Below are 22,540 nucleotides of genomic sequence, written 5' to 3'. Positions count from 1 at the left end.
ATCGTCATCCAGTCGTTCTAGCGACACACGCGCACACACACACACACTTTTAAAAATGGCACAGTTAAGAGGTATGTAACATTCCTCAACTTATTTACCAAGAATAGTTAATTCTCGATCGCGTTGTCAATTTTTCGTTTTCGCTGAAATTACCACCGATAAATCGCATTATTATAACACGTTGGGCTGGCTATAAATCTCGCCGGGTGAAACATACTGGATAAAAGTTAACGCGCTCATTTCGCTGAAGATGTGTAATCGTGTGCTCTCCTCTCTCTCTCTCTCTCTCTCTCTCTCTCTCTCTCTCTCTCTCTCTCTCTCTCTCTCGTGTGGGTCGCGATAATCACACGAATAATTATAAACGGGATACTACCCCGTTTCTGGCGCGCCGCAATAAAATGACTTTATTGAAAATGCGACAATCAGGCTTCGCACGCAAAACGTGCGTTACACGTTGAATTTTATTTCGATAATTGCACGTTCTTTTTACAAAAAAAAAAAAAAAGAAACTTTCTGCGCGAACCTACAAGTTACTTCGCGAGCTAATCTTGATCGGGAAGAGGCCATTACGAGTGCGAGAGACACTGCAAAAACGATTCGTCGCTTGAAAAAAAGAAAAAAGAAAAACCGTTTGATTTACGATCGGACGGAGATTCGCGAAAGACGCGGTATCCGATTACGACGGCGCTTATGGAAATGCGCCCGACAACAAAACTACCAGCCAACAGATCCTTAAGCTCCTGTTAGGCCAGCGCCAGTTCTAAGTTAAGCCAACCCATCTGATTTCCGTTCGTATTTTCCATCCGGCTAATGGCGTCGTCAATACGAGCCGATAATAATGCCGATTGAAACTCGCGGCGTAACGAGAGGAAACGAACGATCCATTTCGACGATGTTTTTTATTCGATCGTGTGCATTGTCCGATTCGTATCTGAACGTCGTCGACGAGCAAATTATCCTTCCGTCGATCGTTCTGTTAAATTCGCGATGTACACAGGATGGAAAGGGACGTTTGTCCGTGGCTATCATAAATGAATTCAACATCTTCGATTTGATGGAGATACGTGTAAAGAATCTGTCGCGAAACTGACCTCGACCTTGAATTTCAAGATCAAAATTTTTCGTCTCCTTCACATTGCATTCTATTCATCGTGAAGGTAAAACGTTTCCAAGGGACCATAGGTCGCAGTTTGATAGTTCTCTCGAAAAATGGCAAAAAAGTTTCTCGATCGTTTGACGCCGCGGACGTGCGCGTTCTAACAGCGGCTTTATAGTTCTGAACGCGTGGATATAATGTTTATATTTCGAATAATAATGTTAAACAGTCAGTTGTATCGTTTGATTATTTAACGATGCTGTATGATGAATCAAACGTTAGTAAAACCTAATACGAAAATTAAATCCACGCGTTTTAGAATCATAAAGTCGCTGTTAGAACGCACGCGTCCGCAACATTAAATGATTAAGGAACTTTTTTGCCATTTTTTTTTTTTTTTTTTTTTCTTTTGAAAGAACTATTAAATTTCTTGGAAAGGTTTTACCTTTGTGATAAATAGAATACAATGCAAAAGAAAAAAATTTTTTTTGACCTTGAAAGGACAGTTATAATACATATCCAGATACTTATACGAATATAAGAGTTAATTGTACAACTCGGAACGTATTGCTACGTCGCTTATCGACAAATTGAGACGAGAGTTACTCGATTTATTGCACGAAACGTTGCTGATACCTCGCAAGTTTAAGATTAATAGCATCGATACGTCGGTTATTCGCTCGGACAGCTGAAAAATTATAGACCTAACTGCACAAGGGTGCGAGCAGTCGGCTCTAATCTGAAAATATGAATGAAAATACATTGCCCATTCTCCCAGTTGCACGACACTGGCGCTTCAGAGAAGAGATCATCTGCCGCCCACGCCGATTCTGAATCTATTTGCATAATACGCCATTATTCGATAGCCTTACAAATCATCGACGTCACCTACGACGTGAAACTAGCGTCGTCCAATCCCCAGTTCGAAATCGAACGTTCTCGTCGTTTAACATTGCAAGTAAAACTCTAAATAAAAATTGAAGAGATTTTCTTCTCTGTACTTCCACAGGCATTCCCTCGATTAATTTATTTGTCAATTTTCAAGTGAAATTCATCGTTCCAATAGTATTGCAATTTCACTTGAAAATTGGAAACTTGTAGCGGAGAAATGAAAGTGAAAGAAATTTACAATGGAACAATCAGTACAATCTTCCGTCTATATATTTTACTAAGAATCACTCGAGTTTCTTACTATTATAAATATATAAAATTTCCATTGAAAATTCTAAATTGGTCGTTTTGACCATTTTGTTGATGGTTCTAGTATTAACTTTTCATCTTCTTCTTTTCGTGTATAAACCTTTTTATCTTCTTCCTCTTTCAAATATCCTCTACACAGTTTGAGAGAATCCGTAGGATTATCTGACTTACTGTCAGATAATCTGAATGACCGGTTATTTCACGAAATATATACCTGAATAATTCTGCTCTATCCGGGTATTTCATGGGTAAAGCTCTACTTAAGACAGATTAAAGATTATTCTGCTGTGTATAAATAAACTTAACGCCTTTAGTGGCGAGAATTTTTGACGAGAATCCACGATTTTTAACCCCATGCGCTGGCAACTGATTGCGGACCGTAACGAGTGACCAAAACCGTACACAATAATTCGTCGCTTTCTTTTTCTTTTGAACTCACGTCGGTATGATATAGCTGAATAGAAATTATTGAGAAGTAATAAACTTATCGTTTGTTTTGCCTGGGTTATACTTAAACATATTTAAAACTGAGGAAATCTTGCAAAAAATTCTCGACGTGTGTGGCACGTCATTACAGCGCAAGAGGTTAACCTCTGATTGCGGACCATAACGAGTGACCGAAACAATTAGTCGCTTTCTTTTTCTTTTCAACTCACGTCGGTATGATATAACTGAATGGAAATTATTGAGAAGTAATAAACTTATCGTTTGTTTTGCCTGGGTTATACTTAAACATATTTAAAACTGAGGAAATCTTGCAAAAAATTCTCGACGTGTGTGGCACGTCATTACAGCGCAAGAGGTTAACTCTGATTGCGGACCATAACGAGTGACCGAAACAATTAGTCGCTTTTTTTTTCTTTTCAACTCGTGTCAGTATGATATAACTGAATGGAAATTATTAAGAAGTAATAAATTTGTCGTTTGCTTTGCCCAGATTATACTTAAACATATTTAAAACTGAGAAAATGTTGCAATTTTGTGATAAAAATGTGCTTGGCACGTCGTTCCAGCGCAAGAGGTTAATATTGTGGCCAACGTGAGATCCACGCCTCACAGAGGAGCTCGTTCGAGTTATTTATAATTTCGAATGTTCATAATTCTATAAAAATTTTCATAGAATTCTACAATTTTTGTCGATAATTTCTCGGCTCTGTTTTACCGATCGCCACGCGGCGCGAACTCGCCATTCGAATTTCATACGATAACGAGCCGCCATCGTGTAAAATCCGTAATATTGTTCGGATCTGGAAAATTCTGGATGATTGTATTTGTTAATAAGATTTTTCCCAAAGATTCCTGACAGTCTTTGTCAAACGAATTTTTCCTTTCTTGCATCTCTTCCTGCGTGAAGGCCTTTTCGAAATCGTTCAGTGTGTTTCCCTCTGTACATTTATTTCACTGGTTGGACAGAAAATTTCGAATCTGTCTCTGTTTGCTTATTCAAAGTTTGTTTAACTAATTGTTCAGGATCTTCTCGAGTTATTAATGATTTAATATAATGATTTATTATAATACCAGGGGTAGGATTTACGACAGAGCAGGTACGACTGTAACAAATAGAATAGGTAGAATTTTATATCTTTCAAAAATTCGAAGGCTTTTGTCCCTAAAGGCCTGAGGGATCTTTTCTTCGCAGCATTTAAAGCAATGTAAATTTCCTTTTATCTTCATATTTGGAACAAGATTAACAATATACAGGGTGGAGGATATATACATATGAAGGTCATTGACGTTTCTTTAAATGGAATCATATATATTTTTATTGCATCACTTGATATTCTTTACAAAATAGTACTAACCTGAAAAAATCATTAGTTTGTGAGATATTTTAATTTTAATGTTGTTAAAAAATCATGACCCCTTTGTTAACGTTGTAATGATTTTATTTACAGAAAAGGTTCAATGTGACGGCCATTTACATCACGACATTTCCCGAATCGATAGGTTAACAATTCACTCGCATTGTGCGATGTATCTGGTGTTATTTTATCACACTAACAGTGATGACACGATCTGTCATATTGGACATTGTAGTCGGAGGCTCAGCGTGCACCTAATTTCCTAGCAACATTGAAAATAAAATATCTCCCGAACTAATGATTTTTGAACATGAACAGGTTGATAAATTTTTGTAAAGAATATCAAGTCGCGTCGACTGATGCAATAAAAAATATATCATTCCATTTAAAGAAACGTCAATGACCTTCATATGTCCTCTACACGTCCACCTACAAGAAAACCAGTGTCATCGAACTGTACACCTCCCGAAACCATTCAACTTCATCTGAAACATTTTTCGCTACGCGTAACGATAATGACGTAAATCTAGATGGCAATATGTGGCGAGCTACTGTAGCGACCTCTATTTCAAAGAATTTAGATCAACGACATCTATGTTTCGTCGAGATGTGTATTTAATATAAACAATAGAATATTTAAAAATAGCTATTAATTTTATTATCACCATAGAAATGTTTACTGACACTTATATATATNTATTTTGTGATATTGATAATATTTTTATATAAACAACTAAAATTAATTACGGAGTTATTATTTATTTATAGTATTGTGATATAAAGATAAATTATCACTATATTATCCTGTATGTTCAATGAAGTTAGGGTAGATTGCACCTGTCACAGATATTTGGTTCTGTGCGTTTGTGATTAGATAGGAATGTGTGTCCTATTCTTATTCTTAGTGATATTTGCTCTTTTCTGAAGTTGCATTGGCGTCATATACTTCACTACGTTACGAATTTTGTTTTCTAGCTTGGTCTTGTATTTTTTCATTTTTTTTTTTTTTTTTGTCTCATAATTTTGTTGTCTGTCTCTGTTTCTGCTTGCAAAATAAATGGAAATATGACTTTTCGGGCTACCTGCTGTCAACGATTTACGATTTATTTATTGCAGGGGAAAGTTTATGTTTATAGCAGGCCCATCTTTTCAAGCGATTCCAACGATTTTCTAATTTTCGAGAGCCGGAAGGAGGAAAGAGGATTTTGCCAAATCCTCGACGCCTGCATGCTGTAAATCCCGGTGGTTATTATTATAAATAATAATAAACATCCCCGCTTATTTATGCGTGTATATAATAGATAGAAAATTTTATGGTGAAACCAGCAGTAACTTGACGATCGTAAACTGACGGTTTTCATTTGTTTCATTTCTTTCCTTTTGTGCGCAGAAGGAGGACGAGACGCAGAGGGCAGTAAAACTGACGATGAGGGAACGAAGATTTATAAAATTTGCATCGGTGGAGTACGGCGGCCAGCTGTACATGACGCCTCAGGACTTTCTCGACAGCGTTGTCGAATCTGAACCTAGACGTGAGTATTCAGTCAAAATAAATTGACTCGCCACTCGCCTCGAAACGATTGAAGAGTTAAAAAAAAAAAAAAAAAAAACAAAAATTATCAATCAGACAGAGAATTAAAATACCCCCAATTTCAATTGACAAACAAATGGAACAAATCGAGTTCAGTTGACAAATGGAACGTACCATTGTCCAATGTATGAATAGACGTCAATTGAACCGATGTCTTGATGAATGACAACCTAAAAGGATAAATGACAATCCTGAAGGACATCCTGAAGGTCCTGAGGCTAATACAGTTTCTAACATTGTCTTGTAAGACAGTCTAATAGAGGCACATTTATGATTTCTGGTGAAATAACGCATGGAGCGAGTTACTTAGAGTCAGATTATTGTTATTATTGTTGTTATTTATTAATTTATTGTTATATTTATTAATTTATTAATTTGTTATTGCTGGTTATATTTATTAATTTATTAATTTGTTATTGCTTGTTATATTTATTAATTTATTAATTTGTTATTGCTTGTTATCTTTATTAATTTATTAATTTGTTATTGCTTGTTATATTTATTAATTTATTAATTTGTTATTGCTTGTTATATTTAATATTTCATTAATTTGTTATTGCTTGTTACCTTTATTAATTTATTAATTTGTTGTTGCTTGTTATATTTATTAATTTATCATTATTGTTATTAATTTGTTAGTATTTGTTGTCGCTTGTTATATCTATTAATTTATTAATTTGTCATTATTCTTATTAATTTGCTAGTATTTGTCATTGCTTGTTATATTTATTAATTTGTTAATTTGTTGTTAATTTGTTGTTTGTCATTATTCTTATTAATTTGTTAGTATTTGTCATTGCTTGTTATATTTATTAATTTGTTAATTTGTTGTTACTCTACAGAGTAAATTAATTTGTATCATTCTCTAATGTCCTTCTCACACGTTTGCCATTTACAAACATTACACTTTCGTTGCTAAAATAATTTAGTGGCGCATCGAGGCTCACTTGAGAGAGAAAATTGGCCGTTCGTTCCAAATTGTAAGATCTGGTCCTGGCGCAAGCGGTTAATAAATCGCAACTTGAAAACAATGAGAACGTAAGAGAAGAATTAAATCGTCTTCTTCTAACTGAAAAAGAATTCGTGCCTGAAGAAGTTAAAAATGCGATGGTGTAAATAAACTTGAAGTAAGTGAAAGCTGTTGGACGAAAGACGAAGAAAAATTCGATCGACTGTGTCTATTTTAACGCGTTCGTTTGGGTCCCTCGGCCAGAACAAACACTCCAAGGTCCCTTCGCGACGTTCTTTGCAACGAAATGCAGCGAACCTCCACCCCCCCCCCCCCCCCCGAGATCGACTCACAGACGATACAAATAAATAAATAGATAAATGTCGGTGATGTTGCAGCGAGGCTGAAGAGACGCGTGTTAACAGACAAGGAGCTGGAGGTGATGAGGAACAGCATCCCCTTGCTGCGCCATGGAAGTCCGCACATGTTCAGGAACCTTCGAGACAAAGGTGAGCGGCGACGAAAACAGGCCATCGGGGAGAAGAAATTTTAACGACAGAGACGGAGTTTGTGTAGAGAACCGTTTGCAACGGGACGTGCCCCTTTCGAACCTTTCAGATAGTTCCTCAACTTGTGTGGTGCGAATGGTATTTCCAGGGAAATAAGAACCATTTCTGCATTTCCATTCTCCTGCGTCCGATAATGTTTTTTCATGCGATCGCGTTATTGATTTATTAATTATTATTTAACATCTATATTGATTTTATTAACTATTATTTTATATTAATTTATTAATTATTATTAACATCTATATTAATTTATTAATTATTATTTTTATATTAATTTATTAATTATTATTCTATATTAATTTATTAACTATTATTCTATATTAATTTATTAATTATTATACTATATTAATTTATTAACTATTATTCTATATAATTTATCAATTATTATTCTATATTAATTTATTAATTATTATACTATATTAATTTATTAACTATTATACCATATTAATTTATTAATTATTATTCTATACTCTAAATTGAGTATAGAATAATAATTAATATAAATAAATAATATTAATAAATATTAATTTATCAATTATTATTCTATATTAATTTATTAACTATTATACTATATTGATTTATTATTCTATATTAATTTATTAATAATTATACTATATTACTTTATTAACTATTATTCTATATTAATTTATTAATTATTATTCTATACTCCGAATCAAATAATTAATAAATTAATATAGAATAACGTATTAACATAAATAAATAATATTCATAAATATTATTTGATCAATTATTATTCTATATTAATTTATTAACTATTATTCTATATTCTGAATCGAATATAAAAATACTATAATAATTAATAAATTAATATAAATAAATAATATTGATAAATATTAATTTATCAATTATTATTCTATATTAATTTATTAATTATTATTCTATACTCTGAATCGAATAATTAATAAATTAATATAGAATAACAATTAATATGAATAAATAATATTGATAAATATTAATTTATCAATTATTATTCTATATTAATTTATTAATTATTATTCTCTATACTCTGAATCGAGGTTAGCACAAAGTAACGTATAAGAAAACGTATATACGTATGTATGTATGTATGTTAAAAAAGATCGGCACGAACGATTTCGACTGGTTTCCTTTTCGAAAATCTCGAGAGCTCTCGCCGCTCTCGCGAGATTCGTCGGAGCAATTAATCCCGCCACCCTTGGGGGACGGTTGAAATAACAGGGCTGCTAATGAGTGAGTGGCGCAGCTGGTTCGACTTTTTGGGCGATCGCCGGGCACGTTTATCGCGCTAATGGAAATGCAAATAATCACGCATGAAGCCAGTTTCACACTTGCCTCTAATAAACGGAGCTCCCTCTCTTCTGGATCTCGCCTTCTCTCTCTCTCTCTCTCTCTCTCTCCTCGCGTTGGCATTTGAGTTGAGAATTTCATATTTTATTCGATGTACACAAAGTGTCATCGTTAACTCGTAATAAATCGACTAGAAGGTGATTGTATCAATGTAAAATTGTATCACATTGTGATCAATGTAAAAAAGTAAATTAGGCTAAATTGATATACGACTTTTTATATATATATATATATATAAAATATTATTTTATATATTTATATATTTATTAATATGTAAATATTTATATAATAATATTATATAATTAAATAATATATATATTTATTAATATATAAATATTTATATATTATATAATTAAATAATATATATATAAATTTATACATATATGTGTAAATTATATATATATTATTTATATATTTATTATAATAATATAATATATATATAAATAATAATATAATAATATAATATATATAATAAATTTATATATATAATAATATAATAATATAATATATATATATATAAATTTATATATATATTTATTAATGTATAAATATTTATAATATTAATTTAATTTATATTATATTAATATTATATTAATATTAATATTAATTTAATAATATTATATTTATATATAAATTTATACATATATATTAAATTTATAATATTAAAAAGTACATATCGAGTATAATAGTACAAATATTATAAAAGTACATATGGATCCGGTTGTCTGGTTGAAAAGTAATTTCCTAGCTTAAATTTGGTTTATCCATACTTTCTTTCAAATTTCCCTCCAAAAATTTTCAAATATATTCGTGCAACATCTCACCGATGAAAATAAAATTTCCACCTACGGCCCCGCCTTAAACATGCTTCTCTACAATAGTTCGAGAGACAATCGCAACTGGGACACCCTGTATATGAATGACAGTTCTCTTTCGAAAACCAACGAGAAATTCCAAGAAACGAACCCGGTGCCTGAGATTTCAGTCTCACCAAATGAGATTTCGTCTTCTCTCGAACAATCCGACCAGAAAAATCTGTATATTATCACGTATGTATGTTTATGTGGGGCACCGAGTTTTTCTGATGTCCGCCGACCTTGCTCGGTCGGTAAACAGCTCCATCCGTGAAAGATTTTTGATCCGACATTCTTTTTTCTCCCTTTTACCTCCCTCTCTGTTCGATTCAATCGCAGTCGGGAAAAATAAATCTCGCCGTGGAGCTTCCACGTCGAACTTTCTTCGTTTTCCGCTTCGTAAACTTTCCCTCCGGCCTTTCACAGCCGTGAAAGCGTTTTGTGAGGTGCACCTCCTCCGCTCGATTCAGTGCTCGTCCGGCACAAAGCTAAAGACTTGGTTTCTCACTTTCTACCCATCTATCTATATTTATCTCTCTCTATCTCTATTTCTGTCTCTCTCTCTCTCTCTCTCTCTCTCTCTCTCTCTCTCTCTCTCTCTCTTTCTCTCTTTCTCTCTCTGTTTATCTGTTTATCTCTATCTATCTATCTATCTATCTATCTATCTATATATATATATATATATATATATATATATATATATATAAAATATATATATATATTATTTTTCTCTCTCTGTCTATCTGTCTATCTAGCTATTATTTATCTATGTATCTATGTATCTATCTATCTCTCTCTGTCTATGTATTATCTATCTATGTATCTATCTTTCTTTGTCTATTATCTCTCTCTCTCTCTCTCTCTCTCTCTCTCTCTCTCTCTCTCTCTCTCTCTCTCTCTCTCTCTCTCTCTGTCTATTATCTATCTATGTATCTATCTTTCTCTGTCTATCTATTATCTATGTATCTATCTATCTCTCTCTGTCTATGTATTATCCACCTATCTCTTTCTGTCTATTATCTATCTATCTATCTCTGTCTGTCTATTATCTATCTATATATCTATCTCTCTCTGTCCATCTATTATCTATCTATCTATCTCTAACTCAAGGATCAAAGATCCAACACTGGAAGGACCGTCTCTCCCCTTCGAGCAGGGGGAAGACGAAGAAAGTGTGAATTATTCGACGTTTCTGTAAATATAAATCGTGGGGAAGGTGTGTGTGCCTAGATACTGGGGGCGTATCTAACGAATCGTTTGTTCGTTCGCTATCTCTTCTTTTTGGCTTAGGAGGGCTATAAGACAATCTGTCACGCTCCGGGATCACGAGTTAACGCGGTTATCGTGGAAATTAGTATTGGAGTTTATCGTCCTGAACGAAACGAGGCGAGGTACACCGTTCGCGAACAATACATGTATATCATCTTCGTCCTCGTAAATGGATTCACTCTCACTATTATATTAATAAACATTAATACAATAATTTATATATATTTCATTATAAATATTATTAATTAATTACAAAGTAATATATAATTATAAATGTGAATTATATATTATACAATTATATAATTTATAAGTATAATATATAGTATATAAGTATAATATATATAATTTAAATATATATTATTATACAATTATAATTTATAAGTATAATATATATAAGTATATTATACTTATATAATATTATATAATTTAATATATATATAATAAATAAATATAATATATATAATTTAAATATATATTATTATACAATTATAATATATAATTTATATATATATATATATATATACTAATTAATTATAATAATTTAACATTAATTATATTAATTTATTATCATTTCTATAACAGTTACAATAATTTGTAATACGTACGTAATAACATTCTTCTTTCTATTTTCGTAGGGATTATTTCTTACACGGAGTATCTCTTTCTTCTGTCTATTCTAATCAGTGAGTACCCGTTGATTTCTCTCCTCAGCTTTTTCTCTCGACTCTCAACAACACGCTTGCATCTTTTTTCATTAATTTCGATTATTCCACACTTACGAACGAGGATTTTTTTTATCAATTTTATTCATTCGTTAATTAATTCTTTTTATCAATTTATTAATTTTTTTAATTAATGTCATTTTCATTTCACACTTACGAGCGAGGATTTTTTTATTAATTTTATTCATTCATTAATATCAATTTATTAATTGTTTTAATTAATGTCATTTTCATTTCACACTTTTGTAACGAGGATTGTTGTTGCAGAGCCTAAATCAGGTTTCCGGATCGCGTTCAACATGTTCGACACGGACGGCAACGAGCGTGTGGATAAAACTGAATTTCTTGTGGTAAGATCTATATAAGAATTTCTTGTTCTCTCTTCTAAATCGTTCGTTTTTACGTTGAATTAAACAAAACACACAAATTTTCGTAGATTTCTTATTAAAACAGAGAGAAAGAGAGAGAGAAAAAAAAAATATCGGTCAAAGTGAAGTGTTGTTAAAATAAAACAAAGGTTTAAAATAATAATCGACACAAAGATTTTTAAATAAAGATTCGTCTTAAATTTTCGATCATTTTTTTTTTTCTTTTTTTAACTGCAACACAACTATTTTTGCTAAATCGTGCAAGATTTTAATAATAACTGATACAAAGATTTTTAAATGAAAATTTATTTCAAATTTTCTTTTTTTTTTTTTATTTAAATTGCAGCTATTATACTTTTGCCAAATCGAGTAAATGTATCTAATTTGTAACTTGGAAACAATCGATTAGAGAGATCGTATTTTTCAATAAAGATTTACCTTAAATTTCCTTAAAAATTGTAAACTTACAATTTTATTTTATTGAATTTCTTTATTGATTTCTCTTTTAATTGCACAATTATTTCTACCAAATATAACAGACGTGTCTAATTATCTATATTACACGACCAACTATTTTCGATTCGAGCGCACAGCGAGAGGAAAGACTCGCGAAATAAATCGCGGTTTCCCAGAAACGAGAGAGGAAAAAGATCACGCGATCCCGTAAGAAGGACGAGGATAGAACTTGTCAATTTGTGTGCACGGTTACGTTTGTAATTTTCGCAGATTCGACGATTGCTCGGCGGCAACCTGGAGCATCGAGATCTCGACGATGAAACGAAACGTGCAGTGAGTTTTCGCACGACCATTTGAGAAAGCAAATTAGTCTTGAAACAGCGCCTTTGATATTTAACAATCATGCTAATATTACCATAATAATATTATCAATTAACTCTGTAAATCCCTAACTAAATCGAAATTAATAAATCCCTTAAATAAAGCTTCGAGGCACATACAGATTAACTAAAAATTTGTAACATAATTTGGATTTAAAATGAAAATTTCTTTATTGTTTCTTTATTTCGACTGGAATTAAATTTTATTTTAATTTCAGTCAGAACTTTTAGTTTTGTGTCAATTTAATTTTTATTTTAATTTCTATTTTAATTTTAATTTTAATTTTTATTTCAATTTAATTTAATTTTATTTTATTTTAATTTTAATTTTAATTTTAATTTTGCGCTTTTCCATAAATTTCATAATTTTGCAAATTAATCCGTCGTTTTTACTCGCATTTTCATTCACAAGAATTTGCTTCGTCTCATCGATCATCTCAATTCGCGTTCCCCATTGATTTCTCTTTCGCTTTGCTCTTTTGATTTCTCGCTGATCTATCTCAATGTTTCTTTCCGATACGCTATAGTTGAAACATATCATGCCAGTGAATGAGGAGCTCATTCATAAACCGAAACTTCGCGACGACCAGCAGAGCAGTGAGAAAAGACAAATTGTCTCTAATTCATACGTAAGTCGTAAAAATTTGCAGATGCAAAGTGTGATTAATTTTTGTGTTTCTTCACTTTCGCTAGCTCACTGGATTTTTCTGTTGATTTCGTGTCGCAATTTTTATTATAATTCTGTTGATTTTGCATTACAATTTTTCACCATAATAACATGACAATTCTTATCATTATATATATATATATATTTTTTTTTGATTTTATTATTATTACAATTTCTTACCATAATAATATAACAATTTTTATTGTTATATATTTTTTTACCATAATAATATAACAATTTTTATTGTTATATATTTTTTTACTATAATAATATGACAATTTTTATCATTATATATATATATATTTTTTTTTTATTTTGTATTACAATTTTTTACCATAATAATATAACAATTTTTATTTTTATATATTTTTTACTATAATAATATAATAAAACAAGTGAAAAATTGCGCGAGATGTTGAATTAAATACGAGATATAAATACCATTTGCACGGTTTAATCTTCATCCAAAGATACTAATAAACTACTACGACAAAAGAGGAAGAATGAGAGATTCATCGTGGAAAGTTTCCTGCACTAGGGTTGAAATTAATTAATTAACAACCTCGTCAACGTTAACGTCAAGTTAATAATGATTAAAAAGAACGATTTACGATTGGAGAAAGGCAAAAAACATTCATTACAAAATATACTAAACAAACGTTCTAAATACAGGGTGATTCACGTAACTTGCACGCCTCGGATAACTTTTAAATTATTCGTCTAATGAAAAAACTGCGTAATCACGCTATACCTAAATTTCGTTATAGTCTAACTGATACACATTATGTCCAGCATTGTGCATTGTACCTAAAACCGTGGTTCCCAACGAGGGGCAATTTAATTTAATTTCCTAGGAAGAAATATTGAAATACAAAATACATTTAAATTAAATATATATAATTTAATTATATATAAATATATAATATATATTATTATAATATAATATATTATATATTTTTATTTTATATATTTTAATTTTTCATTATATATAATTTTATATATATAGAATATGTATTATTATAATATAATATATTATATATTTCTATTTTATATATTTTAATTTTTATTATATATATAAGTATATATAAATATATAATAGGTATTATTATAATATAATATATTATATATTTTTATTTTATTTTATTTTTTGTATATTTTAGTTTTTATTATATATATTTAATTATATATAAATGTATAATATATATTATAATATAATTTTATAATAATATAAAATTATATATATATATAATAAATGTTATACATTTATATATAATTAAATTATTAATATTTAATCAGATATAAATATATAATATATATATGATATTATATATAATATATATAATTTAATTATATACATTTAAATTAAATATAATTATATAAGAGGTCAGTGACCAAATTAATAAGGCCTTTTAGGTTTCTTCCACATAAAAAAGAATTCATTTTTTGAATAATAAGAGTTACGTGTAAAAATCATCAGCAAAAAAAGTTGGGAACCATTGGTCAGAAACATTATATATAATTTCACATGGAACACTGTGAACTCTAACTTGTTCGAACGTTCACACTAATCTCTGCCACGCTGACTGTTATCGTCCTCCATTTCAGACTTTGCGTTGCGTTGCGTTGCGCGCAAAACTCGCCTGTATGTTTTCTCACGGAAGAAGGTTTCGAGACAAATTGGTGAATTGGTAAAGCAGAATTTCTGAAACAGGAGCTCAGATTAGCTTTATTTTGCACAGATGGAAAAAGTTTTCAGCCACGCTTGGAGGGGCCGGCACGGTACCGAAACGAAAGAGAAATTGGACCTTCTGACGGAGAGGCAGACAACACCAGAAGCGATTCAAGTTCAATATATTGACGACGAGCAGGTAAAATTCTATATACTCCGGTTGTTAAGATAATTAACAATGTATGTATGACGAAGTAATTGGTAGTTATATGTGAAATGATAGTAATAGTAAAATGTGTAAAATAATTGATAATTATGCATAAAATAATTGATAATTATATGTAAAATAATTGATAATTATACGTAAAATAATTGATAATAATACGTAAAATAATTGATAATTACATGAAAAAAAATTGATAATTATACGTAAAATAATTGATAATTATACGTAAAATAATTGATAATTACATGAAAAAAAATTGATAATTATACGTAAAATAATTGATAATTATACGTAAAATAATTGATAATTACATGAAAAAAAATTGATAATTATACGTAAAATAATTGATAATTATACGTAAAATAATTGATAATTATACGTAAAATAATTGATAATTATACGTAAAATAATTGATAATTATACGTAAAATAATTGATAATTATACGTAAAATAATTGATAATTATACGTAAAATAATTGATAATTATACGTAAAATAATTGATAATGTTTTCTCACGGAAGAAGGATAATAGTACGTAAAATAATTAATAAAATACATAAAATAATAATAGTACGTAAAATAATTAATAATTATATATAAAATAATTGATAATACGTAAAATAATTAATAAAATACTTAAAATAAATAATTAATAATAGTACGTAAAATAATTAATAAAATATGTAAAATAATTAATAATTATACGTAAAATAATTGATGATTATACGTAAAATAATTAATAAAATAAGCATAGAACGTAAAACGTAAAATAATTAATAAAACGCGCAAAATAATTAATAAAACGCGTAAAACAATTAATTAAATTATACCGTGACACCGCGACGAATGAAAAGAGCCACCAACCGCAACAACGTGATCATTATTGCAGGGGTTGCAGCGACGACACGCCGTCGACACCACCCTGATGATACACTTCTTTGGGAAAGACGGGACCAACGAGCTGAAGTACGAAGACTTCAAGTGCTTCATGGAGAATCTGCAGCAGGAAGTTCTGGAGCTCGAGTTCCACGAATTCAGCAAAGGTCGCGACACTATCTCCGAGTTGGATTTCGCGAAGATCCTGCTGCGATACACCCATCTCGATACGGACGAGTGCGTATCTCTCCCGTTTTCCTCACGCTCTATTGACAAGCATAAACACACACGTACACGTTGTTCTAACAGAAACTACATCTTTTGCAATTGGGCCCAGTCTTTTAAATTTCAACTCGTTGCACGCACAACGCAGACCATCGCGATTTCTCATTGTTATTTATAATAGTTCAAACAGTTGATATTGGTTTTGAAATTCAGAAAACGCGGAATTCAGAATAATTTATTACAAGTTCGTAATTATTGATTGATTTATGAAAGTAATGAGTTCATTGAACCCTCGCTTTCTTCTCATTTTCGCTCGCGAACGTGTCTATTTTGAACGTGCGAAATATCTTTTTAAAATAATAGTGATCGATCTGATTTCGATTGGCAATTATCGACGATCTTGAACTGTTACAGATACGACAAATATTTGGACAGAATGTTGGTAAATACACAGCTTCAAATCGGCATTACGTTCGAAGAGTTTCGTCGTTTTTATCAGTTCCTGAACAACCTCGACGACTTCTCCATCGCTATGCGAATGTACACCCTAGCGGATCAACCAATATCGAAAGGTAACCAATATTCGAGATGTATCCTTCGTTAAAGATTATTCGAATGTAGCTAATAATTTGAGTTGTTAATATTAGTTGATATAATATAATTAATATAATATAATTAATTTGTCCATAATTTAGTTTATAATATAACTAAGTTGTCGATAATTTAATTTATAATATAACTAAGTTGTCAATAATTTAGTTTATGATGTAACTAAGTTGTCAATAATTTAGTTTATGATATAACTAAGTTGACAATAATTTAGTTTATAACATAACTAAGTTGTCGATAATTTAGTTTATAACATAACTAAGTTATCGATAATTTAGTTTATGATATAACTAAGTTGACAATAATTTAGTTTATAACATAACTAAGTTGTCGATAATTTAGTTTACAATATAATTAAGTTGTTGATAACTTAGTTTATAATATAATTAAGTTGTCAATAACTTAGATTATAATATAACTAAGTTGACAATAATTTAGTTTATAATATAATTAAGTTGTCGATAATTTAGTTTATAATATAATTAAGTTGTCAATAATTTAGTTTATAATATAACTAAGTTGTCAGTAACTTAGTTTATAATATAACTAAGTTGTCGATAATTTAGTTTATAATATAACTAAGTTGTCGATAATTTAGTTTATAACATAACTAAGTTGTCGATAATTTAGTTTACAATATAATTAAGTTGTTGATAACTTAGTTTATAATATAATTAAGTTGTCAATAACTTAGATTATAATATAACTAAGTTGACAATAATTTAGTTTATAATATAACTAAGTTGTCGATAATTTAGTTTATAACATAACTAAGTTGTCGATAATTTAGTTTATAATATAATTAAGTTGTTGATAACTTAATTTATAATATAATTAAGTTGTCAATAACTTAGATTATAATATAATTAAGTTGTCAATAACATAGTTTATAATATAACTAAGTTGTCGATAACTTAGTTTATAATATAATTAAGTTGTCAATAATTTAGTTTATAATATAATTAATTTGTTAATAATTTAAATTAAGTACGTAACTAATTTAAGCTGGGTAACTAATTTAATTTGAGTAATTTATCATGTTATCATATGCTTCGCAGATGAATTCCAACGTGCCGTGAAAATTTGTACCGGAAGCGTGCTCAGCAATCACATTATTGATACTGTCTTCGCGCTTTTCGACGAGGATGGCGATGGCCAGTTGTCCTACAAGGAATTTATAGCGATAATGAAGGACCGACTGCGCAGAGGTTTCAAGGTACTAGTTGAATACTTGTTGACTTATTTAATTAACGAGAAGCTCGTGTGGCAAACATGATCTTTCAAACCTTTCGACTTTCCAGATAATAATGTAATCAAAAATGAGACGTGTAATTTTTCTTTTTTTTTTTTTTTACACGAGTGTTGTTTGGCCTTCTAATGTATAGTAACAAAGTTATACTTGATTATCTGTTATCACTTGATGAAGCAATTAATTAATTGTACGCTCTCGTTTTTCATTTTACAGTCTCAACAACGTCTCAAGCATTTGCAAGCATTTACTTCCTGCGTAAAGCAGGAGATGAAATCGCGTTAAACAGGACAGAGCGTGATCCCATAAGCGAGCACATCAGTTATGAAGCAGGAGCATCGACATTTCTTGAAATCCCACTCATTGTGATAATCATTTGCCGCAACGCTTGAAACTCTCTACCTCTATTTAGCGTTTGTTTGTCTCTTGCATGTATTTAAATAACCAAAAATGAACTAGTCCCAAAATATATATAAATAAAACTACCAAATCATTAACTCCAATCTGCGTGAAATGTTTGTTATCTTTGAATTAAAGATTCTTCGACGCGAGATCTCGTGTACAATAATACTTTATCGCCACGATTGTAATTTCAATTTTAATTTTAATATAATTACAATTGTAATGTAATGATAATTTTGACTTTAACGTAATTATAATTTTAATTTTATGTTTTTGGTAACCGAACTTGTTCTTTTTTCCTCCTTCATATATGTCAATGAACTCGTAATTTGGAAGGTATGAAATTATCGACGATATCTGTTTGTCGAAATTGACCTGATCCTACTTCACGAATTTTTATATTAATAAATAAAATTAAATTAATTTTATTTATTTCAATTATAATATAAAGTAAGGTAAAAATAAATAAACAAAGTTAAATAAAATTAAAAACAATAAGTAAAGTAAAATGAAAATTTTAATTATAATATTAAATTTAATTCTGTTATTATTTTAATTATAATATAAAATAAAGTTATTATTTTAATTATAATATAAAATAAAGTTATTATTTTAATTATAATATAAAATAAAGTTATTATAATTATATTTAATTATAATATAAAATATTATTAAATTGTTAATAATAAATTATATATAAGTAAAATATTATTATTAAAATGTTATTTAATTATAATATAAAATAAAGTTATTTTAATTATCATATAAAATAAAGTTATTAGTTTAATTATCATATAATTATTATTTTACAATATTTTATATTTTAAAATTAAGTTAATTATTATTTTCAATTATTAACGAATAAAATTAAGTTCACTGTTTCTACTATCTGTACAAGGTGCATCTTAATCCTTACAAATTTCATTCGCTAAGCTCGACTAATCGCGAATTGCTCGTTACGACGCGACGAGTGGCTGGCACTTTCGTTCGTGGCATTATAAAATGCCATTCCTCCCACGCGCGCCGCCAATGGCCCAGTTCCACTCTTTTTTGCCGCAGACTGCGCGCGGTAATTGTTGTTTGTTATCACTCATCACACTGATTGCCGTCTGCCCGTCTCGTGAATTGAGCCGGCGAAAAGAGTCACGTCGTTACGTCTGTTCCCCATGCCGCTTCACATCAAACGAGAAACATCATCGCGGACAATGATTCCGTCAAAAAGCTTCCTTTTAGCGTCGAGGCAACGAGCCATTGTCTAGGAATGCGAATTCCCAAACGAGTACGGGCGTCTTCGTTTGAAAGACAAATCCCTTGAAGGGTAAATTAAAGCAAAGTCCCTCGAACGACGACGAAAATCATTTTTCCCCCCCGAGGACTTTCGAGTAACACGAAAATCGAGAAGAGAGCGAAATCTTTTTTAACCACTTCTGCGCTGAAATGACGTGCCACGTCGAGAATTTTTTGTTCCAAAATTGCAAGTATTTTTTTTTTCTCAGTTCTAAATATATTTAGTAAGTATAAGAAGGGCAAAACAATTAATAAATTTATTACTTCTCGGTAATTTCTATCCAGTGATATTATACCGACACGAGTTCAAAAAGAACGTGGCGAATTATTGTATACGGTTCGGTCACTCGTTACGGTCCGCAATCAGCTGCCAGCGCAAGCGGTTAACCTCTTGCGCTTGAATGACACGCACGTCGACAATTTTTTGCAACATTTTCTCAGTTTTAAATATGTTTAACCCGGGCAAAACAAATGATAAATTTATTACTTCTCGGTAATTTCTATCCAGAGATATACCGATGAATTCAAAAAGAAGACGAGTTATTATATGACGGTCTGGTCGCTCGTTACGGTCCGCAATCGGCTGCCAGCGCAAGTGGCGTTAAAACGCCAAGATCAATGGCTAATATCGATGTTGTATTATAGTGTAGGAGCGAGTTCTAAATCAGAGATTGGAATCGATATTTTTAGGTAATTTCAGTAATTATTTTCAGATAATTTTAGTAATTATTTTTAGGTAATTTCAATAATTATTCTACATGGTGTCCCTGTATCGATCTGTACAAGCAAAGTGGAGGTGATTCCACGTAAAAAAAGGAAATAAAGAATAAAAATAAGAAAATAAAAAATAATGAATAAAAATAAGAGAATAAAAACAAAGAAAATAAAGAATGAAATTTTTTCGTTCGAGGCTCTGTTTTTGAGTAAATCGGCTTTGAATATTCGATGTCATTGAAGTGACGTTATGTGATTATATTTTAGTTATACAGCTATATATAGTATCGGTTAAATATTATAGAATAAAGATACGCAAATTAGAATTAAAATCGTGTTTCAGAGGAATCGGAATCGATTTTCCTGTGTAATTGCAGATAAGCAAATTGCAGACTAAGAAAAGTTCAAACTGAATTATCCAGATTTGTTAATGCCGTGAGAATTATACAAAGGGTGCTTTTTGATTATGACATTTTTTTTTTAGCAGAATCATTCCTCTATTCGCGTTACAATCTGATATCGAGTTCAGAGCAAAATGAAAGTGCTCAACGTTACTTATTTAATTGTTATAATGCATTTCGCGGAAATGCAAATGCAAAGAAAGGAAAACGAACAATGAGCAAACGTACAAATATATTATTAATTGGAGCAAATTCAGGATAAAGCGAGCACAAATGTTTCTCTCAAATGTTCTTCTCTCAGTTGTTTCTCCATGCGTGAAAATGAAAACTACATACAGGGTGGGCGAGAAATCACTTCCTACTAGAATAAATCCTTCCTGCTAAAATAAATATTTTTATTATAAATTTATTTCAACATTCGAACGAAATAATCTTCATAAACGTGATGAAAGAAAAAATCACATTTAAACTTAAATTTAATTTGAAATTAATAAAATTACTTTTCTCTTGTATCTTGACGTTTTATTTAAAAAAAAAGAAAAGAAAAAAAATAGTTGGGAAGAAACTTTTGGTCCACCTTGCATTTAATACTACTTCCTTGCAATACATCCACAAAAGGGAATATATAAATCTCAGTATTGATGCCAAGTGGCGGTAGAAAGTATTTAAAAATATTTAAACGTATCAATAAGATCGATCGAAAAGCATTATTACCTCGACTCAAATTGTCGAAACGTCAAAATATATAACCATCGTCGTTCGATCTTTGTTGCAAACAAAAGGTGTCACGCGCGCCAATACACTGGACAAAAATATTTCCAACACTTTCTCGAAAACGTTGTTGCCAAATTTGAACAGCGTTGTCAAATTCGAGGGTTTCCACGTTGGTATTTACCTGAGTTGAGCCTTGTTTCGGTAGTCGATTCGTTTGACACGACGAGCTGCCAGTTGCACGCCCTTCCAGTGCAGGTTTCGCACGTGCGATTCTGACAATTCGAAAATTGACTCGTTTTCTCGACGAGTATGAACAATTTCATTCTCATCACGGTCAACGAAGAATTTCGATAAATGTTGTGACAAAATATTCGACGAACATTTTTATTGTTGACGCGGGAATTTTATCGTATTTTACCGTAATTTGCCGAACGATCGATTTTAAATCGTAATTGTAACATTTCGTTCATCGCACGACGCGAAAAATTGATTGATTTTTTCGAGAGCAACGACAATGTAATTCATTTCTTGACGTACAATTAAAATTTTGAAGCTAAACGACTTTATTAGGATGCTACGCATATTCGGCAACAGGTAAATTTTACCATCACAGTTTAAATACTAGTGTTTCATCAAACTCGTATCTATTGTTGCAATTTTTTTTCGATAGATTAACATATCGTTTTTTTTTTTTCTTTTTTTCTTTTGTCGACTGATTTTGTTTGACTCGAACACGATCTGTGACTGAGAATACTAACAATGAGACACGTGACTCGGGAATATATCATTTCGAGAAATTTTCAGTAGCTTCATCAAACGAAACTCGTTAAACTCAAATCTGTTGCTCCAATTTTCTTCGACAGATTAACACGTGGTTCTCTTTTCGCTGATATTCTGT

The 22,540-nt window shown here is 30.4% G+C and overlaps 1 protein-coding gene across 4 annotated transcripts in view; it reads left to right on the top strand.

Annotated features, from left to right (window-relative positions):
• The window catches only part of LOC122536074 (calcium uptake protein 3, mitochondrial), a 37,234-nt gene extending 18,364 nt beyond the window's left edge, over nucleotides 1-18,870 (top strand). The window contains exons 2-12 of one of the 4 annotated variants that reach the window (XM_043668121.1): nucleotides 5,489-5,630; nucleotides 7,037-7,147; nucleotides 11,313-11,360; nucleotides 11,667-11,749; nucleotides 12,494-12,556; nucleotides 13,131-13,232; nucleotides 15,010-15,138; nucleotides 16,055-16,278; nucleotides 16,681-16,838; nucleotides 17,934-18,091; nucleotides 18,341-18,870. In XM_043668121.1, coding sequence (XP_043524056.1) covers nucleotides 5,489-5,630; nucleotides 7,037-7,147; nucleotides 11,313-11,360; nucleotides 11,667-11,749; nucleotides 12,494-12,556; nucleotides 13,131-13,232; nucleotides 15,010-15,138; nucleotides 16,055-16,278; nucleotides 16,681-16,838; nucleotides 17,934-18,091; nucleotides 18,341-18,409 — 1,287 coding nt within the window. In that variant the 3' untranslated portion in view covers nucleotides 18,410-18,870. The remainder of the gene's footprint in view (nucleotides 1-5,488; nucleotides 5,631-7,036; nucleotides 7,148-11,312; nucleotides 11,361-11,666; nucleotides 11,750-12,493; nucleotides 12,557-13,130; nucleotides 13,233-15,009; nucleotides 15,139-16,054; nucleotides 16,279-16,680; nucleotides 16,839-17,933; nucleotides 18,092-18,340) is intronic. The other 3 variants (XM_043668122.1, XM_043668123.1, XM_043668124.1) reach the window with 3 other exon arrangements.
• Nucleotides 18,871-22,540: the final 3,670 nt, after the last annotated feature.

The sequence above is a fragment of the Frieseomelitta varia genome, unplaced genomic scaffold, assembly GCF_011392965.1.
Source record: "Frieseomelitta varia isolate USP_RPSP 00005682 unplaced genomic scaffold, Fvar_1.2 scaffold_797, whole genome shotgun sequence".
Classification (NCBI taxonomy): Eukaryota; Metazoa; Arthropoda; class Insecta; order Hymenoptera; family Apidae; genus Frieseomelitta; species Frieseomelitta varia.
Note: the sequence above shows the minus strand (reverse complement) of the source record. Positions and strands in the feature narration are given on the sequence as shown.